We start from the raw sequence: 12,658 nt of genomic DNA, 5'->3' as shown, positions 1-12,658 counted from the left end.
CCCCCCCACAGCGACTGCATCTTCTTCCAGCTTTATTTATATTCAAACCCATGTTCCAACTCCGGCACCTTTATCGTTTTGGGTGATATGCGATCCAGGGACGCTCTTTTGCATTATACCGAAGTTCATTGCCCCTCAGTTTGGCCTCGTCCCACGCGTAACCCTTGAAGATGGAGACCTCATTCTCGGATATTGAGACGGTACGCTTCGAGGACATTCCCGTTCTACTGGACTGTTCCATCTGACCAAAAGTCTTCTACAGCGCTTTGTGCTCGGTGAAATGATCAAAGCTAGCTCTATAGACGTGCACCTTCTCGTGGACTTCATCAAGAATAACCATGTGGAGCAAAACTGGATGTATATGCAACTTCCTGTTGGTAAGTGGTCGCATGCCGCCTAAAGCTGATGCTGCAGACGTCTAATGGAACAGGTCGCAACATGCACCAATGTATGGGAGTGGTCGAGAAGATGCTACCCGTGCAGTATCCAACGCCTCCGAATCACCTCGCGAGCCTGAAGCGCAAGTCACTGAGCGAGTTGAACGAGCAGCCTATCAAGCGACAGGCCGTGGCGGCACCATCCGAACCTCCTATGGCACAGCGCATCATCCAGCCGCGACCTCCTCTGAACGGGTACCCTCCGGTCATGACTGCCAATACCTTCACCACCACCACTCCGTCATTAACGAGCACTGGGAAGAAACGTGGCCGGCCCTCCAAAGCAGACAAGGAAGCCCAGGCTCGGGCCACCTATCCAAGGTCCACCGAATATGCGCCTATAACGCCTGCTCCCTTGGCCCCGATCAACATTGCGCCGCAGCGCGACTATGCTTCTTCGCCCGGTTACGAAGTCTCGGGGAGCCCCGCAGATCCGAGGTCTAGGATGCGCGGCCGAGTTAACGCCATCGAGAGCTCGCCCACGGGACTTGCGTACCCCTTGAAGTCTCCAGCCTCGATTAAGGATGTCCCGCGAGCGCTTCCAGAGCCTATCGAGCAGGTGGAGCGGTCTACGCTGTCGCCCCGAGAACGCGGGGCACTTGCGGCTGATGCCAACAAGTCGCCCGCTTTCCAAGTGCAGGCGATGCAGCATACACCGAACCCGCTACCACCACCGTCACCACAACAACAAACGCATCTGCCACAGCCTACTACGTCAATGACATCTCAATATACGACCGCGGCGTCACGCCAATCACCGTATGACTTGCCTAGAGGAGGACATGATAGTGGGAGATCGCTAGACCCCATCTTCCCAGACAGGGATCGCTCCAGGAGTGTATCTGAGCATATATCACGAGACATGTCGCCTCCGCAACCTCCGCAACCGCCATCTTCTATTACACATCGAACCTAAGCATTTGCAACCGGCGTAGCTCTTTCCTAAACTGGATTCGATATTTTCAAACACATAGAGCGTGACTTTCCAAAGCATTTGGCGGATCGCTGTCTTTTCTTTCTTTCTTTCTGTTCATCTCCCCTTCTTCCTATTTTAGGTATTTTGTTCTTAACGTTAAATTGGGTTACCTCTCACTTTGATAGTGTTGTCGATTCTGCAGCGTCCGGAACAACGAGAATCGTTTTTATCATAAATCCAAGAGTCTGGAGACATATAAAGGAGGGACGGCTTGTTTTTAGGAAGGATATTTGTCTATTTGAGCGGTTATATCGAGCTTCGATTTTGCTATTTGTGTAACTAGGAAACTTTATATCTCCTTGGGCGTTTGGGTTACTATAGGGCGGCCTCGAGCATAACGGGTCATGATAGTCTGATGTATGTACGATTTAGCGGTTTGGATGCTATCAACTTGCAACATGGATGTACTCGAGGACTTGCTACTACTTTCTTCTCTACACATGATAGGGCCAGTTGATTTATAGGTATGGACTATACGGATTTTTGAGGCCAATGAACGAGCACAAGAGTATAGCAAGTTTGGTTTCTATCCCTGGAGGTGGGCTAAGTGGATGTGACATAGGGGCGTGCCGAGACAGATGAATGTCCTGATACTACATTGGCGAGCAAGAGACGAGCGCGAGCAATGGGTTTGAAGGTATTTTGATATTCAGGGGCTCGATGACTTGCCGGAGGGCGCTATAGTTGCTGTCTTGAAGGCCCCTGACTTTATACTGCGATGGCGACGAATCATATACCGTTTACTTGACTAAGCGGAAAGCGATGTGAAAAGAGATATTGCACGCATTCTGTTGTGACACAGCGTAGTGGCAAAGATCGACCAGCAATGTATGGCTGCAGGGCTTCAAGGACATTCATATGTTTGTATTGTCATATCTACCCTAATGAGGTATGCATTGACACGCACCGAAGAGTTGCCGTTTGTAGTTCGAGGCAATACTCATAGAGCAGAAGGAGCGAGCATATATGTATACCCTGAGATGGATGAAACCAATTCGCCTATCAATATAGTTGCGTTGGGTTTATGTTACATGTTTTTTCAACACCATTTGTTTAGCCTGTTATCGGAGGCCACTTTTTGGTTATCCATGCAATGAAGATGTAATCAAAGCTGTGCTTACGATTGATTGGGCACCAGGAGTGTCGTCAGCTGTGACTTGCAGCATTATGCACGCTCAAGAAATCTTGATGCCTAAGGCTCAAGTTCAGTTCTAGGCAGCCAGTGCTCGTCTCTCGGCCGCTTGTGCAACCAGACCAGGCTGCGTAACTCTTCGACTTCCAAATACCAACATCAGAAGGCTTCTGGGACACTATGTGGCTCATTGACACCGACACGCTCAAGCTTGTCTTCAAGACCGACCCTTCAGAGGTCCAGTCCAATATGCAATCCTCTCTCATATGTGGGAAGAAGAGGAGGTCTCTTTCCAAGAGTTCCAGGTGAGTGCACAAATCTATTGTGAAAAGCTCCCGCTAAGCCCCATCGACAGGATTTGCATTTTGCTAGCCGCAAGAAGGGATTCAACAAGATTAAGATGACCTGTCAGCTTGCCCGGGAAGAATACAGACTCGACTATGCCTGGGTAGATACATGCTGCATTGACAAATCCAGCAGCGCCGACTTGTCCGAGGCCATCAATTCCATGTCCAGATACTACGAGCTGTCATCTAGATGCTTCGTCTATTTGTATGACCTCTTATCAAACCCATCGCTTGAAAGTTACTTGGACTTTTGGCCTCCCCCGTCGTTCAGTCAGTGTCGATGGCTTACCCGAGGCTGGACGCTCCAAGAATTGATCGCGCCGAATCATGTACAGTTCTACGATGAGTCTTGGTCCCTTCGAGGTTTGAAGAGAGGGACTGGGCTGAAGCGTTGGCTCCGATAACCGGTATACCGCCAGGCGCATTATCTTGGCAGCGAAAGCTGGAGGACTACTCGGTTGCTGCTCGGTTCTCCTGGGCCGCCAAGCGGGAAATAACGCGGAAGGAAGACCGGGCGTATTGTCTGCTTGGTATTTTCGGAGTCTACGTGCCGCTTCTCTACGGGGAGAGCGAGAATGCGTTTCTCCGACTTCAGGAGGAAATCAGCAGATCGACGAACGACATGTCGATATTTGCGTGGGTGGCTGCACCCGAGGACCAGCAGAGATTCCGTGGCCTGTTCGCGAGGTCCCCCGCAGAGTTCATTAACTGTGCAAGTGTAACGAGGGTACCTTCAGCCTCTCGATACGACAACGAGTATTCGATCACCAACAAAGGTCTACGCTTCAACTGTGTATTGACAGCCTTGGTCGAGAGCCCCGACCATTCTGAGTGCAGTAAGCTCTCTGAGTCTGACCAGCTTAACCGAATGCAAAACGAGCGGATCGAGAGCATGGTTGTTACTTCCGTGGATCTGGAATGCTTCAACGAAGTCCCTGACAGCTCCAGTACTGAAAACCGCAAACCGACACTGGGGATTTATTTGACCAAACTCAAGAGTGAATACGTTCGGAGCTGGTCAAATCTTCTATGCGAAACATGCTGAAGAACACACGGTGATGCGCAAGGACGAAGAGCAGCCCACCATATACGCCTTCAGAGAGTTGACGGAACAGCAATCCGACAAATTGAAAAACGAGTTTCACAAGCAGGTCGTTGTTAAGCTGGATTTCCCCCCGTAAGCTTGCTCCGTATGTGAGGATCGAACAAGTAGCGCCGCAATCTGCCTGGTACCCTCAGGATGGGTCGTTTCGTCTTTGGAAAAGCAAAGATACGAAAGAGGTCTCCTCTTGTTTCTGCTTCTCAGTATCGACACAAAACTGTCTCCAGAACTGTCTGTGAAGACCCACCATGCGATGGAATGCCTAGTGCTTTGTATATTCAGCTTGGAAGCCACGACCGGTACACGAAAAGTGAAGTCGTACGTCTTTGTGAGGAAAGAAGGAAAGTGGGAGATTGGCCGGCTAACCCTCTACAAACCCGAAAATAAAGACTTCAGGAAGAAGACTGCACTCGAGCAATTCCAACAGTGTCTACGGCATGAACATGACAGCCACCACTATGCTGAACATTGGGATGGTAGAACCCATGCACTAGTGAGCGTCAGCGAATCGTACGACAGCTACAAGGACGGCAAATTCCACATCGATATAACCGTAACGTACAAGAAAGGGCAAGAAATCGTGGAAATCGTCAAGCCACGATCACACTATCGCGACATTGAGTAGATTTTGCTATAAAATATATCCTTGACGTTCAATGCCCCTCTTCCCGCCCATCGTGCACCTAGCCGCGATCCTTTGGTGGTTATATATTGCTTCATCCAACTGGGCGGCGCGACTTTTTCATGCCCATAGCCGATGAACGCCCCCGCCTCGAACCCGGATATGATGACAAAGCCGATGGCGATGGACTTCTGCTGGGTGGGGATCCGAATGGCGAACTCAGAGATCCCCGAAAGAGCACTCAGTCGGCAAAAGAACGCGCAAAGGATGGAGGAGAGGAGATCCACTAAGAATTTGCCCAGTGAGTATAGATAGGCAACGCCCATGGCACTGCAGACGCCCTGGGCCAGGAGGAATTGGTAGCATTCGGTCACCAACGACGCCATCATAAGCCAAAGACGTGAAGAGGCATTGGCGTTAGTCGATCTGTATGACGATGATGCCTGGATGCCATATAGAGAAATGAGAGCATACTGTTGTTGATCCAGCAAGGGTTCGAGAAGGAGCAGCACCAGGCTTGAGGACGGCCAATCATGCAGCAGTGCTGCCATCGGGCGGGCGGAGGATTCTCTTCTACTTTAGGGGCATCGTTTGGTTCGTGGCTGGGATCATCAAGCTCTGGATGCGCAGTCTTTTCTGGGTCGGCTCTGAGGTTGCTAGACATGGCCACTGGTCAACCTCTCTAGGATAGTAAGGCGAGCAACCTTGAAGATTTTTGAATGGGTGTAGCGACAACGCGAGAGGAGTGCATCGTCTTGTTGGATTAAACATCGGCGGGCAGTAATGCTAGGAGTTATAAACAAGCAGCCTGGTCCGGCGGTATTCTTCGACCGGATTTCCGGGTCATCTTCAATTGCCGGAGATTCAACACTGCCCCGGAATCTCCTGCCTTCAAGGTGCGAAGTAAAGGGTACTCTCTACCGCCTCATGCAGGTACTGTATTCAAGTGCCTAGTGGTCTATAGCACCTATTTTGGTCCCGAGGTCTGCACTTGGAAAGCGAAGGCGCATGCCATCGGGGAATCGGAATGCCGGCGACATTCGTATCGAGTGTCCATCACGTACGTTTGTCTAATCAAATTGGAGGGCATTGACAGACGGGGTACAGGAAGGCCACGAATGCTTTATGATAAATGTATTATGCTTTATTTTGAATGTTTTACTCGTCATCTGAAGAATCGTCATCCTGGCCCCTGGCGCGCTTCTTCTTGTTCTCCTTCCCTCAGCTGTGTGAAGGATTTCCCGCTGGGGGGAGACTCGTCCCTCGGGACGTCCTTGCAGGACGAACACGTAGCTACGGGCCGGGCGGTCCTCGCCCTTCCACCCGCCGCCGACCTCGCCGCTCTTATTCCGGACGACGCCTAGCGTGCGGGCGTGGTGATATCCCGGGTACGCTGAGGCCTGGAAGCGGAAGCTGCGCTCGACCTGCAGCCCGGCGTGGCGGCCGAGGTCGCGGATGTTCCACAGCGTGTAGGGCTCGCCCTCGAACAGGGTGACGACGATGGCGGCGCCCGGCGCGAAGGACAGGCACGGCAGCGCGCGCTCGAAGAAGGCCACGAGCATCTCCTGGTTGTAGCGCACCTGCCGGTTGACGTCGGTGCTCTTGCCGCCGACGTGCGGGAAGTTGAAGAGGATGCGGTCGAACAGGACGCCGCCCGCCGCGCCGCGCCCGCCGACCTCGTTGTTCTCCTTCTCCGCCAGCGTGGTGAAGTGGAACGGGCCCATCCGGGTCGCGTCCACGCCGTACAGCACGCGCCCGTTGGCGCCCGCGTCGGCCTCGATCTTGGCGAGGTTGTCCGCCACGTGCGGGTACTTGGCCGCCAGCTCCGCGAGGCTCTTCTCGAAGACCGTGGCCGTCACGTCGGCGCAGTAGTGAGGGTCCTCCATCAGCGACGCGGCGAAGCTGAGGTCGCCCTCGCCCACGAGCAGGATCTTGTCCTCGGGCGCGAAGGGGATGGTGGGGTTTGCATCCTTCTGCTGCTGCTGCTGCTTCGCGCCCCCCCTGGCGGCGGTCGGTTTCTGGCTACTGCTGCTGGTGAGCAGTTTCTGGCAGTTGCCACCGGTCGCTTGCGGATTTTGCGCCTGGTTCTGCTTCGGCTTTGTGCCGCCCCCGCTGCCTTGGGGCTTGTGCGACGATAGCTTCCGGCGCTTCCCCCATTGTACTACTCGCCCCAGCTGCTCCCTTTTTATTTATCTTGTGTGCTACGAGGACATAGCTTCAGGGCGGCTCTAGGCTGACTGCATCTGCCCCCAAACTGCAATTGCTGAAAGAGGGGCACGGGCGCGTAGGTTACTGGCCGGAGAGATGAGGTCGGGCTACGGAACGTGAGAACGGAGGAGGACGGGTATAGATGGGCCGAACGGCAACTTTCGTTGTTTGGCAACTAACAAGAATTGCACGTAGGTTGGTTGACGAGACTCGCGAGCCCTTCGTTCGATTTGCTGCTTTTCTTAGACTCTTTGAGTAACTGACCACGACGGCTTGCTTGGCTTAAGGTAGATCCTATTGATTCGCGAGGATCGACGCGCTGTGCTCAGACGAGGATGCGCCAAAAAGCAAAAAAACCATTTAATTGCTTGGTATATCCATCAATATCGCATTGGGTCTGGTCCCCACTTTATCTAATGCGGCAGGCTCGGGACGAATAGGCGCTGCGCTAAACAAGGTTTAGCGCGCTTGAAAGGTCGGGGGCGACAAAGAACAGCATTTCTGGCTCAATCTGGGCAATGCGAATTTTGTCCGCCCCTAGCGCTGAGGTAGACGGTACTTTGGGTTTCACTTCAGGTGTCATGTTAGTCGTCGTCCGCTCCGCTTCAGCCTGTTATTATGGCATGCAGGTGTACTGGAATGCGAGGATGTCTCTGAATACCCAGGTCTAGACGCATAGGTCTATCTTTCTGTAGGTACAAAGAAGAAATATATACCTAGTTATTTGAGCGGATTGCGATCGAATAGCCTCTTCTCTTGGCTCTTGGCAGCTTCTGGGGTAGGTGATATCGCGCTCGGCGGCTGAGATATGGTATGGTAGCCCCCATAAACCACATGGCTGGTGTCAGTCAGCAAGCAGGGGCATGACAAGAAGAGTTTACCTCTGGCAAGCCATCATCATGCACTTTTTGCTACAGCGACGCGAACCTTCTACGCTTGCCAGCACCGAGTTTCTGATTGTTTGCGCGATGAACTCCGCCTCGCAATCCAATACCCTGCCAAGGGCGGCTGTTCCAGGAGGGACATAGCTTTGGATACCTATACGAACGTGTCGTCTGAGTAAGATGGGATGCGACGCGACGGGCTGTTATTAGCACCCTACAGCTGGGTCAAGTAGGCATTGGTTACGTGTCAATAGCACTCTACGCATAGCTGGGCATGACCTTGAAAAGAAGGCCCAAAGTAGATAGCAGATAAAGGACAATCAGACTTGTACCAGACTGTCCCTCTGGCATCGCGATATAAGTGCAAAGTTGCCTACATACAAACATGAGACAGATGCAACCCGTATCTTTCCATTGTTCAAGGGGTGTTTCTGATCAGAATCAACCGTGCGAGAGTCAAGTCATCTATCCGTGCAATTCACATCACGGCTCGAGCGGAGGCCTACGAAGATTGGAAGCGGGATGCCTCATAATAGCGAGGATAGTTACCTAGGTAGACAGACACAAGTAGACCTCCTGCAGCCGTCAATTGAAGGATTTTCGCCTTCTTTTGGTTGGCTTACACGCTTTGGATTGGCGATGGTACATGCATCCAATTGGCATCTGGCGTGCAGTTTCCGGAAGGTACCCAGTACTTCCGGTGGAACGGGCAGCATAAAATCCGCTCTGGCCAATCAAAAGCGCCGAAAGTGCACTGCGTTGCAAGAAACGCTTCTGGAAATCTATGGCCTGGCCGGGGCTGGCTTCAAGTTGTTATGAAGAGCCAGTAGCTATTCAGGCCTATTGTCCCTATTCGCTTCATTTACTACGCCGTTGACGACTTGGACCGGTATTGTCCTCCTCCTGATTGGCCTCTGATTTATTCTGATTCGGCTGTTGGAAGTCGCGCCGGTTGTCGATTCACCCCCAAAGTCCGCCGCAGCCAAAGGTCAAGAAGGTCTTGCACCCAACTGCGCAACAACTCGCTCCCTTTCGCCAGAACCACCTACACACATAATATCTTTCACTCACTCACACACACATACAACCACGACCACAACCACTTCCTCCTTCTCCCATCCACCTTCAGCCCGCGGCTCAGTCTTGTCAATCTGTGCCCAGAACTAATTTGGACTTCCCCCTCCACATGCATCAAACCACTCCGTATTCTTGCACTCGAAATTTGTAATCTCACTCCATCGGCACGCACCCACATGAGTTAGTACATGATGGATGACAACGCTCAACTTGCCGATTCCCCGGCTCCCAGTCCGGCCAAAGGGAAGGCTGCCTCTAACAAGAAAACCACCACCACCCCAGCCGTCACTGCTGCAAAACCCATCTCTAGAAGAGGCCGCGGCAAACCTGGTCGTGGCCGTGGGGGCGGCGGCCGTGGCAAAGGCCGTGGTCGCAACAAGACTTATGATGATACCCGAGTTCAGGCCGCCCACGAGCGCCAAAAGGAACTCAAAGAGCTCTACTCTGAGGTCGCCAGCGCCGTCAAGCCCGCGCTGGAGAAGCTGGCTGAACTCAACATCAATCGTATGATTGACAACCCCCGGCGCTCACAAGGAAGTCGCCGAGTTCCACGTCATCAAACAACAACTTCAGGACCAGCTCGACGCGCGAATCCAGAGCATTAAGGATGTTATGCAGGAGCGTATCAAGCTTGCCCAGACTGAATTTGAGATACATAACGATATCAGCCACCGCAAGTACCAGGTTAGTCGCACTAACCAGCAAAGCTATTTATTGAGACTTGGCTGCTTTTTGTTTGACGGGTCTTCTGACACATTTCCAGAATGGTTTCGATTATGTGACCGATGAACTACTCGATGGTGTTGCCAACCGCATTACTATCCTATCGGAGCTCTTTCGTGAAGGTGCTGGAGTTAATGTGAGTACCAGTTCTTTTCTCCCACCAACCTTATCTCGTGTCCTGACCATCTTACCAGGTACCTGATTTCCGATATGAGTATGTCGAGGAACCAGATGCTGTGGCAAAGGATCAGGGACCCTATGTGGTCTTCAAAGACGGTGTCGAGGTACCGTATCCTAGCTTACTAGCGGAAAACACCAAGGCATCTGCTATGAGGAGTACCATCCATAAGAAGCCGAAGCCAGAGCCTAGATCAGGCCCTAAGCGGAAGGCAGATGATGTCCCTGATGGTCAACCGGACCCCAAGAAGCATGTCAGCAGCAGCACTCGCAGCGGACAACTTCGAGAGGCCAACGGAGAAGATGGCTCAACTCCTCGGCCTCGTCATATTGGCGGTATGATGTCGGCTGAAACGGAACTTGAGGTCGAAGCTGAGTCCAACGCCCCGTCCCCGACTCCTCTCGAGGAAGGCCAGTCGCCTGCTTCTGAGGTCAAGGGCTCGGAATACGCTTTCGAGCCAGTCTATAAGAAAGACTTGCCCGATTTGCCTACAGGAGCATCAGATCCGGACGCGTGGGGCGTTCGCAAACTACATAAGCGCGGACCCAAAGCCAACAACCGGCTCATAATACCCTGCCAATTTCAGTTTGGGGATCAAGATATCGGCTTCCGCGACTCCACAAACGACTCTTCTCGTAAGGCGACGAAAGCATCACGGGGCAAGTTCCTTGACAAGCCCAATTCGCGCAACTGGCACCTCGATCAGACAATCGCCTATTACAATGTGCTTGACTACGAGGACGATGAGCTGGATCCCGATATTGTCAAGAAACACCGCCTGCACCCCAAATATGGCTTCTTCTTACCAGACTCTGTGAACGAGTCGGAGACGCCCGGCGAGCACGACTATGGCGTTAAGCCTATTGTTGCGGTCACGCCGGATGGTAGCACTCTTCACGCAGCCCGTTCAGTCCGACCCATGTTCATGGACGAGGCACTGGAGGCAGATGGTCGCAAAAACAAAATGGCTGGTATGCTGGGAACCTTCTGCGAAGAGCTAGGCATTGGCATGGATGACATTGCAACCGACGAGATGCGTGAGAAAGAGCGCGATCTCCAGGAGAGGCTCCTCACCGAATCAGAGGAAGAAGCAGAAGCTTATGATGACGAGCAAGACCACGACATCGCCCTCCTTTCACATGAGGCCGAAGCTCGCGCAGCTGAAGACGAAGCTGTCATATCTAGGAATTTTGGCACCGTTTTGGATGCGGCCATGGCCCTCGAACGAGATGAACGCCCTCAAGTCGCTGTTTCCACCCAACGGGCGTCAAGACCTTATGATGCCGTACGAGATGTCTTCGGAGCTGCAGGCGCTGCTCCTCAGCCTATGCCATCTGTTGTCGATACATTCGGTCTATCGCTACTAGCCGATGTATCCGAGACCCCCAAATTTTATCGAGGTCCTCCGGAGATGCCCCGTGGCGAGAGCACAACGTTGATAGAACCACCAATTCGGGCTGCTCCCCGTCAAGCGCCTCCGCCGCCATCGTCGAACGCGTTCTTGCAGACGGCTTTGAACCCGACGCCCGGATATGCACCCATTGCCCCAGCTCCCCCTCAAAACCCCGAGACCCGACCGCATACACCAGCTGCACGCAACCCCTTCACTGGCCAAAGTACCGGAAGGGGAAGTTCGGTCCTTCCTCCTCTGCGACCAGCAAAGAGGGAGAAGCCTATAACTGGTGGAGTGACATCAAATGCCTCTCTCGATGTTCAGCAAGCACAACCGAGTTCAGGCTCTCCGCCTGTTCCGCCTCCCCCAGCTTTGGCACCTGCTGGGCCTCCTGTGCTTCAGCCTGGTCCTGCACCGCAACCCCAGCCTCAAGAGTTTGGCTCGCCGAGAGGCATGATGCAAACGAACACTGGGAGCTTTTATCCTCCTGCGCCACATCGAGCCTTTCACCATAGTTTCTCACTACATGAGCCTAATACCATGATACCTATGGGTGTTCAATCGGGACCCCCAATGCCTCCCTTCGCCCCTGGCCCTCCTGGTGCAGGCATGATGTACAACGGCCCTCCTCAGCCTCCCGCCTTGGCCCCTTACCCTGCCATGTCACCGCCCTTGCCTGGTCATGCACAGCTTGCGCCAATGGGGCCGTCTCCGCCTATACCACCCTCCGGGTCCCCTCCTCTCACGTCCAACGGTCGACCACGTAACTCTAGCTCGTCGTCTAACGGCCAGAACGCGGGCAAGTATCGTAAGATCGCTGCTGCGCCCATGGCCCACAGCCGCCCTTGGGTTCAGAACGGAGGATCCGAACTACGCCTTTCCAATTATGACCCTAAGGGCTCCATAAAGGACTACACGGCAAATGAGCCTCCCCCGCGAAGTGGTCCAACTACGATCCGGGGCTGGTCTGTTAACAACGTGTCCAAGAGCCGAAACCGGGCCATGAAGAAGGAAGGTTCAGCAGAAGACACCGGGTCTCCCAAATAGAGACCGTCACCGCCACCGCCCTCATCGTATCCTCCTACCCACCCATCAGTCGTTCATCAATTTGATGCTCCCAGCGAACATTTGCATATTCACATCAGCGGCGTTTATTTCTGGTTCTATTTCCCCTGGCATTTTCATCAGATATACTGCTCTACGGAGCAGAGAGAGAGAGAGAGAGAGAGAGCATAACCCCTTAGTTTGATTTAGTTCATTGTTTTCGTTCTCTTTTTTTCCCCCTCCGCACGGAGCATAGCGTAGCCAGAAATTGGTTTATTGTACATAGGGTATATACACACCGCATCATCATCATCGTCAGGCTTGTTGGCAGGAAGGGCAAGGCTATTATCGTTTCGTTTCGCAGGACTGTTGGTAAAAACGTCCTTGTGCCTTTGTTGTTAATCCTTTCGTCCCTGTTCTTAGCTTCTGGCACTTGAGGGGGGCTTGGACCATGGGGACAACGGATGGATAGATCTGTGTTGCCTTTCTTTTTGCATGGAACTTGTGTGTCCAGGAGTTGGCGGATATCATCATC

The 12,658-nt window shown here is 52.9% G+C and overlaps 4 protein-coding genes across 4 annotated transcripts; 3 read left to right on the top strand and 1 right to left on the bottom strand.

The window, feature by feature from the left end:
- Positions 1-170: 170 nt before the first annotated feature.
- PG994_010155 (uncharacterized protein) lies at positions 171-1,353 on the top strand (the record flags this gene model as incomplete). Its single annotated transcript, XM_066861564.1, has 3 exons — positions 171-200; positions 263-377; positions 431-1,353. 3 exons carry the CDS (start codon positions 171-173, stop codon positions 1,351-1,353), a joined length of 1,068 nt encoding a protein of 355 aa, XP_066710674.1.
- A 1,372-nt stretch (positions 1,354-2,725) lies between these two features.
- Positions 2,726-4,619, top strand: PG994_010154 (uncharacterized protein; the record flags this gene model as incomplete). The annotated part of the gene is made up of 4 exons (XM_066861563.1): positions 2,726-2,813; positions 3,312-3,890; positions 3,940-4,069; positions 4,277-4,619. 4 exons carry the CDS (start codon positions 2,726-2,728, stop codon positions 4,617-4,619), a joined length of 1,140 nt encoding a protein of 379 aa, XP_066710673.1.
- Positions 4,620-5,686: 1,067 nt separating this feature from the next.
- Positions 5,687-6,859, bottom strand: PG994_010153 (uncharacterized protein; the record flags this gene model as incomplete). The annotated part of the gene is made up of 2 exons (XM_066861562.1): positions 5,687-6,797; positions 6,855-6,859. 2 exons carry the CDS (start codon positions 6,857-6,859, stop codon positions 5,687-5,689), a joined length of 1,116 nt encoding a protein of 371 aa, XP_066710672.1.
- Positions 6,860-8,976: 2,117 nt separating this feature from the next.
- Positions 8,977-12,126, top strand: PG994_010152 (uncharacterized protein; the record flags this gene model as incomplete). The annotated part of the gene is made up of 4 exons (XM_066861561.1): positions 8,977-9,289; positions 9,324-9,469; positions 9,549-9,644; positions 9,703-12,126. 4 exons carry the CDS (start codon positions 8,977-8,979, stop codon positions 12,124-12,126), a joined length of 2,979 nt encoding a protein of 992 aa, XP_066710671.1.
- Between the last annotated feature and the right edge of the window lie 532 nt (positions 12,127-12,658).

Source organism: Apiospora phragmitis (genome assembly GCF_038363925.1).
Source record: "Apiospora phragmitis strain CBS 135458 chromosome Unknown utg000010l:1.0-9815664.0:1.0-9183399.0, whole genome shotgun sequence".
Taxonomy (NCBI): domain Eukaryota; kingdom Fungi; phylum Ascomycota; class Sordariomycetes; order Amphisphaeriales; family Apiosporaceae; genus Apiospora; species Apiospora phragmitis.
Note: the sequence above shows the minus strand (reverse complement) of the source record. Positions and strands in the feature narration are given on the sequence as shown.